Below are 17578 nucleotides of genomic sequence, written 5' to 3' on the forward strand. Positions count from 1 at the left end.
ATAATGATAATTTAATAAAATTTTCTGTGGAAAATGCTGAGCAGGTTTTTCTTGTGTGTGTAATTTGTCTTTTCTTATGCAGGGGAGGGTGGGCAGTGTCTGATTTTCCAGCTTTCTCAGCCCCTTTCAATGGGTGTCCTAGCCCAACATTATAGTTAGTTTTAAAATGTTTTATACTGGAATTTTATATCAGTATCTGTGCATATTCTTCTTTATAGTAGTTCCATGCAGTTATATGAAAAGTGGTTTACACTGCCCCTTTGAGCTGTAACAAAAATGGACATTTAGGTGTCCATTATGTTTGTACAGATTTTACTGAACAACCTTTTAGTACACAACTATTAACCCAATTAGCAGCGGTAGTCTCGTGACCCAGCTGTGTGCTTGTTTTGGGTTGGAGAAGCAAATTATTGTACAATTGCTTTTCTACTAATGCAATTAAACATGAATTTACCTACCATACTTTTTGGATTGTTAATATATGTTTGTACAAACAGCTGTGCCTGGTTTCTGAAAAATATTTATTTGGCTCCTCACCATTTTTGCTGGCTCCTAGATTTGATGTAAAGTAGCCAGTTCCTGTATTTGCTTCACCATTTTCATAAAAACAGCAGTAGACTAAAACTAGAATCAGAGGACATGTTCATAGGTGGATCAATTCTCTGTCTGAAGTAAGAGCTAATAACTTAAATGGGGGAAAAAATACAAATGTAAAAATAATACATAAAAAAAAATATCTATATTCTTTCTCTTTTTCTCTTTTTCTCTTTCTCTTTTTCTCTTTCTCGTTTTTCTCGTTTTCTCTTTCTCGTTTTCTCTTTCTCGTTTTCTCTTGTTTTCTCGTTTTCTCTCTCGTTTTCTCTTTCTTTTCTCGTTTTCTCTTTCTCTTTTTCTCTTTTTCTTTTTCTTTTTCTTTTCTTTTTCTTTCTCTTTTTCTCTTTTTCTTTTTCTTTTTCTTTTCTTTTTCTTTCTCTTTTTCTCTTTTTCTTTTCTTTTTCTTTTCTTTTTCTTTCTCTTTTTCTCTTTCTCTTCTTTTTCTTCTTTTTTCTTTTTTCTTTTTTCTTTTTCTCTTTTCTTTTTCTTTCTCTTTTCTTTTTCTTTCTCTCCTTTCTCTTTCTCTCCTTTCTCTTTCTCTCCTTTCTCTTTCTCTCCTTTCTCTTTCTCTCCTTTCTCTTTCTCTCCTTTCTCTTTCTCTCCTTTCTCTTTCTCTCCTTTCTCTTTCTCTCCTTTCTCTTTCTCTCCTTTCTCTTTCTCTCCTTTCTCTTTCTCTCCTTTCTCTTTCTCTCCTTTCTCTTTCTCTTTTTCTCTTTTTCTTTTTCTTTTTCTTTTCTTTTTCTTTCTCTTTTTCTCTTTTTCTTTTTCTTTTTCTTTTCTTTTTCTTTCTCTTTTTCTCTTTTTCTTTTCTTTTTCTTTTCTTTTTCTTTCTCTTTTTCTCTTTCTCTTCTTTTTCTTCTTTTTTCTTTTTTCTTTTTTCTTTTTTCTTTTTCTCTTTTCTTTTTCTTTCTCTTTTCTTTTTCTTTCTCTCCTTTCTCTTTCTCTCCTTTCTCTTTCTCTCCTTTCTCTTTCTCTCCTTTCTCTTTCTCTCCTTTCTCTTTCTCTCCTTTCTCTTTCTCTCCTTTCTCTTTCTCTCCTTTCTCTTTCTCTCCTTTCTCTTTCTCTCCTTTCTCTTTCTCTCCTTTCTCTTTCTCTCCTTTCTCTTTCTCTCCTTTCTCTTTCTCTCCTTTCTCTTTCTCTATTATATATGAATCCATTCCATGGCTTTAAAGATAAATCCACCACTGGTTAGTAATATCTGTATTTTCTGGATAGAATATGTGTGAGGAGACTATGCTTTCATATATTACTTGTGTAACAGGCTGTATAATGAACTATGTTGCATGTATCTAGGCCTGGAAAATTAGCATGTTTTAGGTCCTATCGTGTCGGTGGCACTTGGGAAATGCTGCCAAACCTCCGTTACTTTAGGAGAAATTGCTACCAAAATAGGAGCACCTGGAATGCGTCAAATATCCTCATTGTATGAAAAATTATTTTTGAATCTACCACAAGGTTGTGTCTGCTTTTGTTGGTAATTCCCCCCCCCCCCCCCCCCCCGAGGTGTGTTTTATATCAGACTCCGTTTTATTCCCTTTATTTTGAAACTATGGTAAAGTATAGTGATAGGATGACTTTATAGAACCAGATGTATTTTTGATACTGCCATGACAGGTAGTTGTAACGATTGTACCCTGTCTCAAGAATTAAGTGAATGGGCATGGTTTGCTGGGTATGATGTCCCCATGGGCTGTAAAGTAGTAGTTGAAGTCTGTTCTCAATATGCATAGTATTAAACACTTTGGTAAGCTCTCTGCATTCCCCCCCCATAGATTCATGTTTGTTACATGACTAATAGTGTGTGACCTTTTTGCTGCTTTTAACTTTGTGATAAGGGGCAGTCAATATTAAGCACAAATTTAGTTAATATTAAAATATTATATTTTTATTGCACAAATTATCATTAAATACATTTGTTAAATTATGCAATTTGTGCTTTGGATTGCAGAATATTAAACTGTTTACACCCGGATACTTCATAATGCCACCTGGGTGGCAAAATTATGCACAGAACATCTATAACTAAAAATGTGGTGTTTTTTTTCCCCCTTGCTCAGTTAAAATTGTGTTAATATATTCAATGGCTATACAAATGTACTAACTGTATGGGCAAAGAGATTGTTGGAAATTCAATATTAAATAGAATTATAGAATATATATTTTATTTTTATTATGCTATACGTTAATTCAGTTTAATTTCCTGGTTTATTTGAAATGTATATTATTTTCTTGGGATTTCCATGTTTTATAAATGTGTATATAATATATTTTAGTCTAATTAACTTTATAAACCTATTTTTTGCAGTTTAATTAACTAATACAATAATACTAAGGTAATGTTTTAATTTTTTAATTTTTTTTTATTTTCTCCTTTTAAAATGACCTGTTGTTTAGAAGCCACTCTATTGAAGTATGTTCTGTGAGAGCAAGTGTAGGGAAGGAAAAAGAAAATCACCCTTGAAATTGGGGGAGATATTTTCCATTTGCTTCTATATGGCTTATGTGATCACCTGTCTCAAATTTCCCCCTCCGCCTGCAGTATTTAAGCTACAAATACAGTTGGAATCATGATAAAGGTGCACTTTATCTTCTTGCATAGGTTGAGGTCAATATTTCATTCATCTATCTACAACTGTTCTGGTAATGTTTTACAAATGATTTCTGTGTTTTCTATTATATTTAAGCAACATGACTTTACATTGCTATTCATTATTATTATTATTATTATTATTATTATTATTTTTACTATCAGTGTCTGTGCTTTATCTTAAAATCTGCTTTCTAGTTAATTAGTTTGTTCCTTGAAAAATATTTTCCATTTATATGTTTTGAAATTAGTAGTAAAATTGAAATCTCCTGAAGATTAAATGTTAAACGTCTTTTTGTTTCTTCACAAATTTATGTATTAATATACTTTTTGATTATTTTTAAAGTACTCATAATTGTGTGATCGATCTAAATTTTAATTTTTGTAATTTTATTTCATTAACACCATTTAAAGGGACATGCCAGCCACATTTTTTCTTTAATGATTTAGAAAGAGAATGCAATGTTAAACATCTTTCTAATTTACTTATATTATCTAATTTGTTCTCTTGATATTCTTTGATGAAAAGCATATCTAGATATGCTCACTAGCTGCTGATTGGTTGCTGCACATAGAGTCATCATGTGATTGGCTCACCATATGCATTGCTTTTTCTTCAAATAAGGATATTTAAAAATTTAGGCAAAATAAATTATGGAAGTAAATTGTAATGTTGTTTAAATTTCTATTCTCTATCTGAATCATGAAAGAAAGATTTTGGGTTTAGTGTCGATTTAATATTTTACAAGTGATGGTCATAATAGTAAATTGCATATTGTCACTGAAAGATTAATTTTTTTTTTTTTTTTAAATCTTGTTGTTTAAATATTGGCATTTTAATCACTTTAAAATAGAACTTGCTTCATTAAATAATAGTGCTTAGTTATTTTAAAGCTATAGCAGTATCTTTGCCAGTTTCTATATTTCTGTATTTCGATCTGTAATTTAAAAAAAATTCTATACATATCTGTATACCTATAACAAGAATTTTTTTTTCTTTCTTGCATACGTAAAGGATGTTGCTGAAATATTGACACCAAAATTATAGTGTAGTATTTAGCCACAAAATAGGATGCTGTCCCTCTAAGGAAAGTATGCACACTCTAGCTCACATAATTTCCCAGAAATAAACACATAGATTTAAATCTTTATGTGTTTTTTACATAAAACTGAAAGAAGCATAAATTAACTTTTAGAAAACGTACATCCATGACTTCAGAAACCTTAAGATTAGAGCAAAATTTATCTTAAAATAAAAAGGTATAAACACGGGCAGGTGTTTGAGAAAGAAGTATTGTTGGAAAGCTTGGTAGTCTAGCAGGAAATTATTTGAAATATCTGCTTTACTAAAATGTTTGTTACAAAGAGGTAAAAACTCCATTAAATAGAAAAGCTTGGCATGGGGTCATTTTAATTTTATTTTGTATAATACAAATTGAGTGTTTGTTTCATAGCAACCTGTACAGTACTTTTATTTCTTAATTTTATATTGGGTATTTCAAATCATTGCTATTTTTATAAATAATAATTTGTTCAGTTAATCAATATTAATTAATAATTTAATTTAAAGAAAACTCCACTCAGAAAAATATATTTTAAATAATGTGTAGCTCTTGAATATGTTCCCTAATATTTGAAAAACTTTCTCAAACTAAATCCAAACCAGAAGTTGACATAAAAATGTTTTTAAATTTTCTTACAGGAAGGATATTAGTAAATATACAGCCAAATTTCAAGATAATGTCACCTTATTTGTCCCTACAGAGATATTCTAACTTTTAGTATTTTAATATTGCAGGCAAAAAAGGCAAAGATGCAGGAGCCTAGAGAAGAGAGTATAAGGTTGGTAGTTATTTACTCTATTATGTTATTAAAATCAATAATGTTGTGGATTTAGAGCAACTGATCTTTCATCTAAGATTTTTTTGTATAAATAGATCTTTTGAACTAAGAATCCTACAGTTTTATCATAGCCTGATGCTTTGCAACTGAAATGCACAAAATAGTTGTTTGATTTTTCTTCCATGATTTAATTTTAATCTATTCTTTTGACAGAAGATTGCCATTTTGAGCCTCATTTTTTTTTTTGAATAGATGAAATATTCAGAGATTGTTTGTTTATTTGAAGTTTTGTAAGATAATTCTTCAGATTTTTATTTTTTGAAATCTAGGGAGTAACAGTGGGACATCTATTAATATGTGACATGTGACACAGTTTAGAGGTGTTTTGAAAGTACATAGGAGCTCATTAGAACATCAGTGCAGCTGCTTCCCACACCTCAGTGAACATTTTAACCACTGTATTTGAGGACCTTTTATACTGTCACAATTTATAAAAACACCTTTTTTTTTAAATTTACTTTATCAAAAGATATATATTTTTTTTTTAAGGTAGACAGCCCAATGTATTGATCTAGGTTCATTTTGGTATATTTCATGCCACAAGTTCACTGCCAAATGTGATCATATAAAAATATCTATATATTTTTTTACATTTTCCACATTTTGCCATTGCTTTTTGGTAATTTTGAAGGCTGCTATTTGCAGCTGCGCACCACACTTATGAAATTCCCAGCAGTGAAGGGGGTTAATTAGCTGATAAGGGTAGTAATATTGTACTGTAGAAATTACCCTCCCATCTGACACCCTCCTTCCCTAATCCTTCCCAAACAGCTCTTCAAAAAAAGCACCGATCAGGCTCCCTTACCATATGAAGGCAGATGCTGGAAGCCCACAAACAGCAAATCTGTTTGGGCTTCCAGCATTATGGAGGTAGAGCTACGCTATGCGGTACTATGAAATATGTACCACGTGACATAGATCTTTGTCCATTTGGCCAAAGGAGATAAACTTTTTTTCTTTCATGTAATTAGCAAGAGTCCATGAGCTAGTGACGTATGGGATATACATTCCTACCAGGAGGGGCAAAGTTTCCCAAACCTCAAAATGCCTATAAATACACCCCTCACCACACCCACAAATCAGTTTTACAAACTTTGCCTCCCGTGGAGGTGGTGAAGTAAGTTTGTGCTAGATTCTACGTTGATATGCGCTTCGCAGCAGGCTGGAGCCCGGTTTTCCTCTCAGTGTGCAGTGAATGTCAGAGGGATGTCAAGAGAGTATTGCCTATTTGAATTCAATGGTCTCCTTCTACTGGATCTATTTCATAGGTTCTCTGTTATCGGTCGTAGAGATTCATCTCTTACCTCCCTTTTCAGATCGACGATATACTCTTATATACCATTACCTCTACTGATTCTCGTTTCACTACTGGTTTGGCTTTCTACTACATGTAGATGAGTGTCCTGGGGTAAGTAAGCCTTATTTTTTGTGACACTCTAAGCTATGGTTGGGCACTTTTATATAAAGTTCTAAATATATGTTTTTAAACATTTATTTGCCTTGATTCAGGATGATCAATATTCCTTATTTCAGACAGTCAGTTTCATTATTTGGGATAATGCATATGAATAAAACATTTTTTCTTACCTTCAAAAATTTGACTTTTTTCCCAGTGGGCTGTTAGGCTTGCGGGGGCTGAAAATGCTTCATTTTATTGTGTCATTCTTGGCACGGACTTTTTTGGCGCAAAAAATGTCTTTGTCATTTCCGGCGTCATACTTGTCGCCGGAAGTTGTTCTCTTTGCTTCATTTTTTTGATGTTTTGCGCCAAAGATGTCGGCGTCACCGGATGTGGCTTCATTCTTGGCGCCAAAAACATTTGGGCGCCAATAATATGGGCAGCTTTTTTGGCGCTAAAAAATGTGGGTGTCATTATTGTCTCACATTATTTAAGTCTCATTTTTCATTTGCTTCTGGTTGCTAGAGGCTTGTTCATTGGCATTTTTTCCCATGCCTGAAACTGCCTTTTAAGGAATTTGATAGATTTTGCTTTATATGTTGTTTTTTCTCTTACATATTGCAAGATGTCTCAGATTGACCCTGGATCAGAAGCTACTTCTGGAAAAACGCTGCCTGATGCTGGTTCTACCAAAGTTAAGTGTATCTGCTGTAAACTTGTGGTAACTGTCCCTCCGGCTGTAGTTTGTGATGAATGTCATGATAAGCTTGCTAATGCAGATAGTATTTCTGTTAGTAATATTCCATTACCTGTTGCTGTTCCATCAACATTTAATACTCAGGATGTTCCTGTTAATATAAGAGATTTTGTTTCTAAATCTATTAGGAAGGCTATGTCTGTTATTCCTCCTTCCAGTAAACGTAAAAGGTCTTTTAAAACTTCACATTTTTCAGATGAATTTTTAAATGAACATCATCATTCTGATTTGTCTGTTTCTGATGATGATTTTTCTGGTTCAGAGGATTCTGTCTCAGATATTGACACTGATAAATCTTCATATTTATTTAAAATGGAACTTATTCGTTCTTTACTTAAAGAAGTTTTAATCGCATTAGAGATGGAGGAATCTAGTCCTCTTGATACTAAATCTACTAAGCATTTAAATTCGGTTTTTAAACCTCCTACAGTTATTCCGGAAGTTTTTCCTGTCCCTGATGCTATTTCTGAAGTAATTTCTAGGGAATGGAATAATCTGGGTAATTCATTTACTCCTTCTAAAAGGTTTAAGAAATTGTATCCTGTGCCATCTGACAGATTAGAGTTTTGGGACAAAATCCCTAAAGTTGATGGGGCTATCTCTACTCTCGCTAAACGTACTACTATTCCTACAGCAGATAGTACTTCCTTTAAGGATCCTTTAGATAGGAAAATTGATTCCTTTCTAAGGAAAGCTTATTTATGTTCAGGTAATTTCTTCTTAGGCCTGCTATTTCTTTGGCTGATGTTGCGGCAGCTTCCACTTTTTGGTTGGAGGCTTTGGCACAACAAGTGTCAGATCATAATACTCGTAGCATTGTTAAACTTCTTCAACATGCTAATAACTTTATTTGTGATGCCATCTTTGATATCATTAGAGTTGATGTCAGGTATATGTCTTTAGCTATTTTAGCTAAAAGAGCTTTATGGCTTAAAACTTGGAATGCAGATATGTCTTCTAAGTCAACTTTGCTTTCCCTTTCTTTCCAAGGTAATAAATTGTTTGGTTCCCAGTTGGATTCTATTATTTCAACTGTTACTGGGGGGAAAGGAACTTTTTTACCTCAGGATAAAAAATCTAAAGGTAAATATAGGGCTGCTAATCGTTTTCGTTCCTTTCGTCAGAATAAGGAACAGAAGCCTGATCCTTCCCCTAAAGGAACAGTTTCTGTTTGGAAACCATCTCCAGTCTGGAATAAATCCAAGCCTTTCAGAAAGCAAAAGCCAGCTCCCAAGTCCACATGAAGGTGCGGCCCTCATTCCAGCACAGCTCGTAGGGGGCAGATTACGATTTTTCAAAGATATTTGGATCAATTCGATTCACAGTCTTTGGATTCAGAACATTGTTTCACAAGGGTACAGAATAGGTTTCAAGGTAAGGCCTCCTGCAAGAAGATTTTTTCTTTCTCGCATTCCAATAAACCCAGTGAAGGCTCAAGCATTTCTGAAATGTGTTTCAGATCTAGAGTTGGCTGGAGTAATTGTGCCAGTTCCAGTTCTGGAACAGGGTCTGGGGTTTTACTCCAATCTATTCATTGTACCAAAGAAGGAGAATTCCTTCAGACCAGTTCTGGATTTAAAAATATTGAATCGTTATGTAAGGATACCTTACATAACGATTCAGCCTTTTGTTCAGCAAGGGCCTTTTGTTCAGCAAGGGCATTATATGTCCACAATAGATTTACAGGATGCATATCTGCATATTCCGATTCATCCAGATCACTATCAGTTTCTGAGATTCTCTTTTCTAGACAAGCATTACCAGTTTGTGGCTCTGCCGTTCGGCCTAGCAACAGCTCCAAGGATTTTTTCAAAGCTTCTCTGTGCCCTTCTATCTGTAATCAGAGAACAGGGTATTGTGGTATTTCCTTATTTGGACGATATCTTGGTACTTGCTCAGTCTTCACATTTAGCAGAATTTCATACGAATCGACTTGTCATTTCTTCAAGAACATGGTAGGAGGATCAATTTACCAAAGAGTTCATTGATTCCTCAGACAAGGGTAACCTTTTTAGGTTTCCAAATAGATTCAGTGTCCATGACTTTGTCTCTGACGGGCAAGAGACGTCTGAAATTGGTTTCAGCTTGTCGAAACCTTCAGTCTCAATCATTCCCTTCGGTAGCCTTATGCATGGAAATTCTAGGTCTTATGACTGCTGCATCGGACGCGATCCCCTTTGCTCGTTTTCACATGCGACCTCTTCAGCTCTGTATGCTGAACCAGTGGTGCAGGGATTATACAAATATATCACAGTTAATATCTTTAAATCCGATTGTTCGACACTCTGACGTGGTGGACAGATCACCATCGTTTAGTTCAAGGGGCTTCTTTTGTTCTTCCAACCTGGACTGTGATCTCAACAGATGCGAGTCTGACAGGTTGGGGAGCTGTATGGGGGTCTCTGACAGCGCAGGGGTTTGGGAATCTCAGGAGGCGAGATTACCAATCAACATTTTGGAACTCCGTGCGATTTTCAGAGCTCTTCAGTCGTGGCCTCTTCTGAAGAGAGAATCGTTCATTTGTTTTCAGACGGACAATGTCACAACCGTGGCATATGTCAATCATCAAGGGGGGACTCACAGTCCTCTGGCTATGAAAGAAGTATCTCGGATACTTGCTTGGGCGGAATCCAGCTCCTGTCTAATTTCTGCGGTTCACATCCCAGGTATAGACAATTGGGAAGCGGATTATCTCAGTCGCCAGACGTTACATCCGGGCGAATGGTCTCTTCACCCAGAGGTATTTCTTCAGATTGTTCAAATCTGGGGTCTTCCAGAAATAGATCTGATGGCCTCTCATCTAAACAAGAAACTTCCCAGGTATCTGTCCAGATCCAGGGATCCTCAGGCGGAGGCAGTGGATGCATTGTCACTTCCTTGGAAGTATCATCCTGCCTATATCTTTCCGCCTCTGGTTCTTCTTCCAAGATTGATCTCCAAGATTATAAAAGAGCGTTCGTTTTGTTCTGCTGGTGGCTCCAGCATGGCCTCACAGGTTTTGGTATGCGGATCTTGTTCAGATGGCTACTTGCCAACCGTGGACTCTTCCGTTAAGACCAGACCTTCTATCTCAAGGTCCTTTTTTCCATCAGGATCTCAAATCATTAAATTTGAAGGTATGGAGATTGAACGCTTGATTCTCAGTCATAGAGGTTTGTCTGACTCCGTAATTAATACTATGTTACAGGCTCGTAAATCTGTGTCTAGGAAGATATATTTTATCGAGTCTGGAAGACTTACATTTCTTGGTGCTCTTCTCATCAATTTTCCTGGCATTCTTTTAGAATTCCTAGAATTTTACATTTTATTCAGGATGGTCTGGATTAAGGTTTGTCTGCAAGTTCTTTGAAAGGACAAATTTCTGCTCTTTCTGTGTTGTTTCACAGAAAGATTGCTAATCTTCCTGATATTCATTGTTTTGTACAGGCTTTGGTTCGTATAAAACCTGTCATTAAGTCAATCTCTCCTCCTTGGAGTTTGAATTTGGTTCTGGGGGCTTTACAAGCTCCTCCGTTTGAACCTATGCATTCTCTGGACATTAAATTACTTTCTTGGAAAGTTCTGTTCCTTTTTGCCATCTCTTCTGCTAGAAGAGTTTCAGAGTTATCTGCTCTTTCTTGTGAATCTCCTTTTCTGATTTTTCATCAGGATAAGGCAGTGTTGCGGACTTCATTTAAATTTTTACCTAAAGTTGTGAACTCTAACAACATTATTTGAGAAATTGTGGTTCCTTCATTGTGTCCTAATCCTAAGAATTCTAAGGAAAGATTGTTGCATTCTTTGGATGTAGTTAGAGCTTTGAAATATTATGTTGAAGCTACTAAAGATTTCCGAAAGACTTCTAGTCTATTTGTTATCTTTTCCGGTTCCAGGAAAGGTCAGAAGGCCTCGGTCATTTCTTTGGCGTCTTGGTTAAAATCGTTGAGTCGGGTAAAACTCCGCCTCAAAGGATTACAGCTCATTCTACTAGGTCAGTTTCTACTTCCTGGGCGTTTAGGAATGAAGCTTCGGTTGATCAGATTTGCAAAGCAGCAACTTGGTCTTCTTTGCATACTTTTACTAAATTCTACCATTTTGATGTGTTCTTCTTCTGAAGCAGTTTTTGGTAGAAAAGTACTTCAGGCAGCTGTTTCAGTTTGATTCTTCTGCTTATAATTTCAGTTTTTTTCATTATAAGATTAAAACTTTTTATTTTGGGGTGTGGATTATTTTTTCAGTGGAATTGGCTGTCTTTATTTTATCCCTCCCTCTCTAGTGACTCTTGCGTGGAAGTTCCACATCTTGGGTATTTATTATCCCATACGTCACTAGCTCATGGACTCTTGCTAATTACATGAAAGAAAACATAATTTATGTAAGAACTTACCTGATAAATTCATTTCTTTCATATTAGCAAGAGTCCATGAGGCCCACCCTTTTTGTGGTGGTTATGATTTTTTTGTATAAAGCACAATTATTCCAATTCCTTATTTTTATGCTTTCGCACTTTTTTCTTATCACCCCACTTCTTGGCTATTCGTTAAACTGATTTGTGGGTGTGGTGAGGGGTGTATTTATAGGCATTTTGAGGTTTGGGAAACTTTGCCCCTCCTGGTAGGAATGTATATCCCATACGTCACTAGCTCATGGACTCTTGCTAATATGAAAGAAATGAATTTATCAGGTAAGTTCTTAAATAAATTATGTTTTTTGTTAATAAAGTGACTCTTGGTACACGGTCTACAACATTATATGGTCAATCTAATTGCAATGTCTACATTGTTATTTACTTATTTAGATAACACTACAGGATTTATTTAGAGAATATAAACATGGAAACAAAGATACTGTGCTATTTTATTCATATTTGTTAAAGTAACATTTAGATTTTAGAACGCAAATTATAATTATTTTAGCAACAAGTATTTTGTTAAAAATAGTAACTAGTTACAACTAAGTTCAGTGTGTGGGGGAAACAAAAATGCTTTTCTCTTTGACCTATTTTCTTTCCTACCCTCTTATATTTTCTACCTACATCCCTTTTTTTCTCCGTATAAAAAAATATCCCTATCTAGTAATCTCCTTCAGCTATACAGTCCTAACATATCCTGGTTCTACTCCTTTTTGACATCTATTTTTCCAACCTGCATCTAATTCCTGTACCATAATCTCCTACACTTTCACATCATTAATGCACTTTGATTTAAAGGGACAGTATACTGTGAAATTAATTTTCCCTTAAAGGGGCACTCAAGTCAATATAAGCCTTTATGATTAAGAAAGCATGCAGTTTTAAGACAATTTACTTCCTCAAATTATGTACAGTCTTTTTATATACATACTTTCAGGGGAACAAGCTCCTACTGAGCATGTGCACAAGCTTACAGGATATATGTATACTAGTCTGCAATTGACTTTTGTCTGTCACATTATACAGGGGCTAGAAAATGGGAGAAAAAAAATTATTTGCTGGAAAAAAAAATCTGCTTATTTGAAATTCAGAGTAGGTGTTGTTACATTGTTTTTTTAATAAGCACTTGATAATTATGCAATTGTATTGTATTGTATTTAGTGGCCCTTTAATGCATTTCCAATGACTTGTTATACCAGCTGCAGAGTATAAAATGTATGAGAAATTGCATTTTATTTCCTATGACATGGAGAGTCCACAACGTCATTCCAATTACTAGTGGGATATTCAACTCCTGGCCAGCAGGAGGAGGCAAAGAGCTCCCCAGCAAAGCTGTTAAGTGTAACTTCTCTTACCTATAATCCCCAGTCATTCTTTTTGCCTTTGTCAATGGAGGATGTGCGAAGCTGGTTATTGAAGATATGCGCAATGTATATGCACACACACACACACACACACACACACACACACACACACACACACACACACACACACACACACACACACACGTTATTGAGCTTTATACTCAGTTGGCACAATTCTTTCCTTTCCACAGTTGGCTGATCGGCTGTGTGTGCATGTTGAACGCTTTTAGTGCAATATCTGTTTTCTCTGTGTGAGGGTCAGAAGCGCTTTTCAAATTTCTTTTGTCAGGTCCCTCTGTGTGGAGACTTTATTTAAGGGAATTTAATTTTCCCCCTATGGGTGATTTGTAATGCTTTGTTAATAGGCCGCTTTATCTTAGTGGTCTTTTAAGCTGATTTGTTTGCAGAGACTTAAAACCATTTCTCTTGTTAAGTGTATCCAGTCCACGGATCATCCATTACTTATGGGATATTCTCCTTCCCAACAGGAAGTTGCAAGAGATCACCCATAGCAGAGTTGCTATATAGCTCCTCCCCTAACTGCCATACCCAGTCATTCTCTTGCAACTCTCAACATAGAAGGAGGTCCGCGAGAGGAGTGGTGTTTTATTTCTTCAATCAAAAGTTTGTTATTTTTAAATGGCACCGGAGTGTGCTGTTTTTCTCTCAGGCAGTATTTGGAAGAAGAATCTGCCTGCGTTTTTTCTATGATCTTAGCAGAAGTAACTAAGATCCACTGGCTGTTTTCTCACACATTCTGAAGAGTGAGGTAAACTTCAGATGGGGGACAGCGTGCAGGTTTTTCTGCAAATGAGGTATGTGCAGTAAAACAATTTTCTAAGGAATTGAATTGACTAAGCTGCTGTTACCAAATTAATATAAGTAAAGCCTTAATGCAGTGAAAGCGACTGTTAGCAGGCTTATTAATGTATGTGCAGTAAAATAATTTTCTAAGGAATGGAATTGACTATGAAAATGCTGCTGATACTGAAATAATCTAATTTAAGCCTTAATGCAGGGAAAGCAAGACAGGCTTATTAATAGAGATACATACTCTTTAAAAGAAGGTTGTTTTAAAAACGTTTGCTGGCATGTTTAATCGTTTTTTTGAGGCACATTGGTGATAAGGTTTATTGGGGCATAATTTTTCCACATGGCTGGCTTAATTTCTGCATAGCAACAGTTAACTGAGGTTTCCCACTGTTGTAATATGAGTGGGAGGGATCTAATTTAGAGCTTTTTTGCACAGTTAAATTTACAAAATGAATCACCCAGATTCCCTCAGCAGTCCTTTGAATACTACAGGACATCTCTAAAGGGCTAAAAAGACTTCCAAAATCGTTTATAGGGAAGGTAATCCACAGCTCAGCTGTGGCAGTTTTGTTGTACCTGTTAAAAAACGTCTGTCGTTTTTTGTATCTGTTTTTTTGCTTTAAGGCGTTAATCATCCATTTGCAAGTGGGTGCAATGCTCTGTGAACTTATTACATATACTGTAAAAATTTCGTTTGATTTACTGCCTTTTTACAATGTTTTTCAAATGCTGGCAAAATTTGTTTCTCTTAAAGGCACAGTAACGTTTTTTATATTTGCTTGTTAACTTGATTTAAAGTGTTTTCCAAGCTTACTAGTCTCATTATTAGTCTGTTCTAACATGTCTGACATAGAGGAAGCTCTGTGTTCATTATGTTTAAAAGCCATGGTGGAACCCCATTTTAGAATGTGTACCAGATGTACTGATTTCATGTTAAACAATAAAGATCATTTTTTGTCTTTAAAAACCTTATCACCAGAGGATTCTGTCGAGGGGGAAGTTATGCCGACTAACTCTCCCCACGTGTCAGACCTTTTGACTCCCGCTTTAGGGACTCACGCTCAAATGGCGCCAAGTGGTTCAAGGGCGCCCATGGCGTTTATTTTATCAGAGGTTTCTGTTGAGGGGGAAGTTATGCCGTCTAACTCTCCCCACGTGTCAGACTCTTCGACTCCCGCTCCAGGGATTTACGCTCAAATGGCGCCTAGTACATCAAGGGCGCTTATAGCGTTTATTTTACAAGACATGGCGAAAGTTATGAATAATACTCTGGGAGCGGTATTAGTCAGACTACCTGACATTAAAGGAAAGCGAGATAGCTCTGGGGATAGATACAGAGCATACAGATGCGTCAAGAACCATGTCTGTTACTGCCTCACTATATGCAGTGGGTCATATTTGTGATTCAGGGGAGATGATTTAACCTGATTCCGATATTTCTATATTTAAAATTTATGCTTAAGATCCTCCACTTGTTGCTCAGGGAGGTTTTAGCAACTCTGAATGACTGGTTTACAATTACAGTGCTAGAAATTGTGTAGACTGAATAGATACTATACAGTGCCGGTGTGTACTGATGTTTCTTTCAATACCTAAAGAGGTTTACAGAAATTATTAATAAGGAATGGGATAGACCAGGTGTGCCGTTCTCTACCCTCCTATTTTTAGAAAACTGTTTCTAACAGATGCCACCACACGGGAACTTATGGCAGATGGTCCCTAAGGTGGAGAGAAGAGTTTCTACTCTAGCTAAGCGTATCACTAGCCCTGTCGAGGACAGTTGTGCTTTTTTAGAAAATGTTTATTCAACAAGGTTTTATCCTGTAGCCCCTTGCATGCATTGCTTTTGTCACTGCTGCTGCGGCGTTCTGGTTTGAGTCTCTGGTTGAGGCTTTACAGGAAGCGACTCCATTGAATGAATACTTGACAAGCTTAGAGCACTTAAGCTAGCCAATTCCTTTTTTTCTGATGCCTTGTTTTCTTTTGACTAAACTAACGGCTAAGAATTCTGTTTTTACTATGCTGGCGCGCACAGCGCTAGGGCTTATATTATGGTCAGCTGTCGTGACTTTAATAAATAAGCTACTTAACTCCTTTTCAAGGGGCAGACCCTATTCGGGCCTGGTTTGAAGGAGATTATTACTAATATCTCTGGAGGAAAAGGTAATGCCTTTCCTCAGGAAAAAAAGTCTAATTTTCGAAACTCCAAGACGGTCTGGTGACAACCAGACCTGGAACAAAGATAAGCAGGCCAAGGAGCCTGCTGCTGCCTCTAAGACAGGTAGAACGGCTCCCTATCCGGTAACGGATCCTGTAGGGGGCAGACTTTCATCTTTCGCCCAGGCGTGGACGTGAGAGAGAGGCCCAGGATCCCTGGGCATTGGAAATTATATCCCAGAGATATCTTCTGGATTTCATAGCTTCCCCCAAAGGAGGGGAGATTTCACCTTTCACTATTATCTGCAAACCAGATAAAGAAAGAGGCATTCTTACACTGTGTACGAGACCCATCCAGTTCCAGGGGAGGAACAGGGATAGAGTTTTTACTCAAATCCGTTTGTGGTTCCCAAGGAGAGGGAACCTTCAAATCTATTTTGGATTTAAAGATCTTAAACAAATTCCTCAGAATTCCATCATTTAAGTTGGAAACTATTCGTACCATCTTAACTATGATCCAGGAGAGTCACTAGAGGGCTACAATGGATTTGAAGGATGCTTATCCTCACATTACGATGCAGAAAGATTACCATCGGTTTTTCAGGTTGCCTTTTTAAACAGGCATTACCAGTTTTGTAGTTCTTTCCTTTAGGGTTAACTACAGCCCCAAGAATCTTTATAGAGGTTCTGGGGACGCTTTGGCGGTCCTTAGGCCGCGGGGCATAGAAGTGGCCCCTTATTTAGACGACATCCTGATACAGGCGTCAAACATCCAAGTTGCCAAGTCTCATACGGACGTAGTACTGGCATTTCTGAGATCGCATGGGTGGAAAAGTGAACAGGAAGAGTTCTCTATCTCCAATCTCAAGGGTTTCCCTCCTAGGGATTCTGATAGATTTTGTAGAAATTAAAATTTTACCTGACGGAGTCCAGGTTGTCAAAGTTTCTAAATTTCTGTTGTGTTCTTCATTCCATCCGCGCCCTTTGGTGGCTCAGTATATGAATGTAATTGGCTTAATGGTAGCGGCAAGGGACATAGTACCGTTTGCACGCCTTCATTTCAGACCGCTGCAACTATGCAGACTCAGTCAGAGGAACGGGGATTACACAGATTTGTTCTCCTGTTAAATCTGGACCAAGAGACCAGAGATTCTCTTCTCTGGGGACTATCTCGGGTCCATCTGTCCAAGGGTATGACTTTCCGCAGGTCAGATGGGACAATTGTTACAACAGATGCCAGCCTTTTAGGTTGGGATACAGTCTGGAACTCCCTGAAGGCTCAGGGATAGTGGACTCAGGAGGAGACCCTCCTTCTAAGGTATATTCTGGAACTGGGAGCGGTATTCCATGCTCTTCAGACTTGGCCTCAGTTAGCAAATCTGAGGTACATCATTTTTCAGTCGGACAATATCACGACTGTGACTTACATCATCCATCAAGGGGGAACATAGTTTCCTAGCGATGTTAGCAGTCTTAAAATAATTCACTGGACAGAGACTCTCTCTTGTCTGTCAGCTATCCATATCCCAGGTGTTGAGAACTGGGAGGCGGATTTTCTAAGTCGTCAGACTTTTCATCTGGAGGAGTGGGATTCCCTCTGGAGGTGTTTACACAA

At 36.7% G+C, this 17578-nt stretch overlaps 1 protein-coding gene across 2 annotated transcripts in view; it reads left to right on the forward strand.

Annotated features, from left to right (window-relative positions):
* Nucleotides 1–17578, forward strand: part of EYA3 (EYA transcriptional coactivator and phosphatase 3) — a 634133-nt gene that overhangs the window by 56930 nt on the left and 559625 nt on the right. For both annotated transcript variants that reach the window (XM_053707122.1, XM_053707121.1), the window contains exon 3: nucleotides 4980–5023. In XM_053707122.1, coding sequence (XP_053563097.1) covers nucleotides 4980–5023 — 44 coding nt within the window. The remainder of the gene's footprint in view (nucleotides 1–4979; nucleotides 5024–17578) is intronic.

This window comes from Bombina bombina, chromosome 3 (genome assembly GCF_027579735.1).
Source record: "Bombina bombina isolate aBomBom1 chromosome 3, aBomBom1.pri, whole genome shotgun sequence".
In the NCBI taxonomy this organism is placed as follows: domain Eukaryota; kingdom Metazoa; phylum Chordata; class Amphibia; order Anura; family Bombinatoridae; genus Bombina; species Bombina bombina.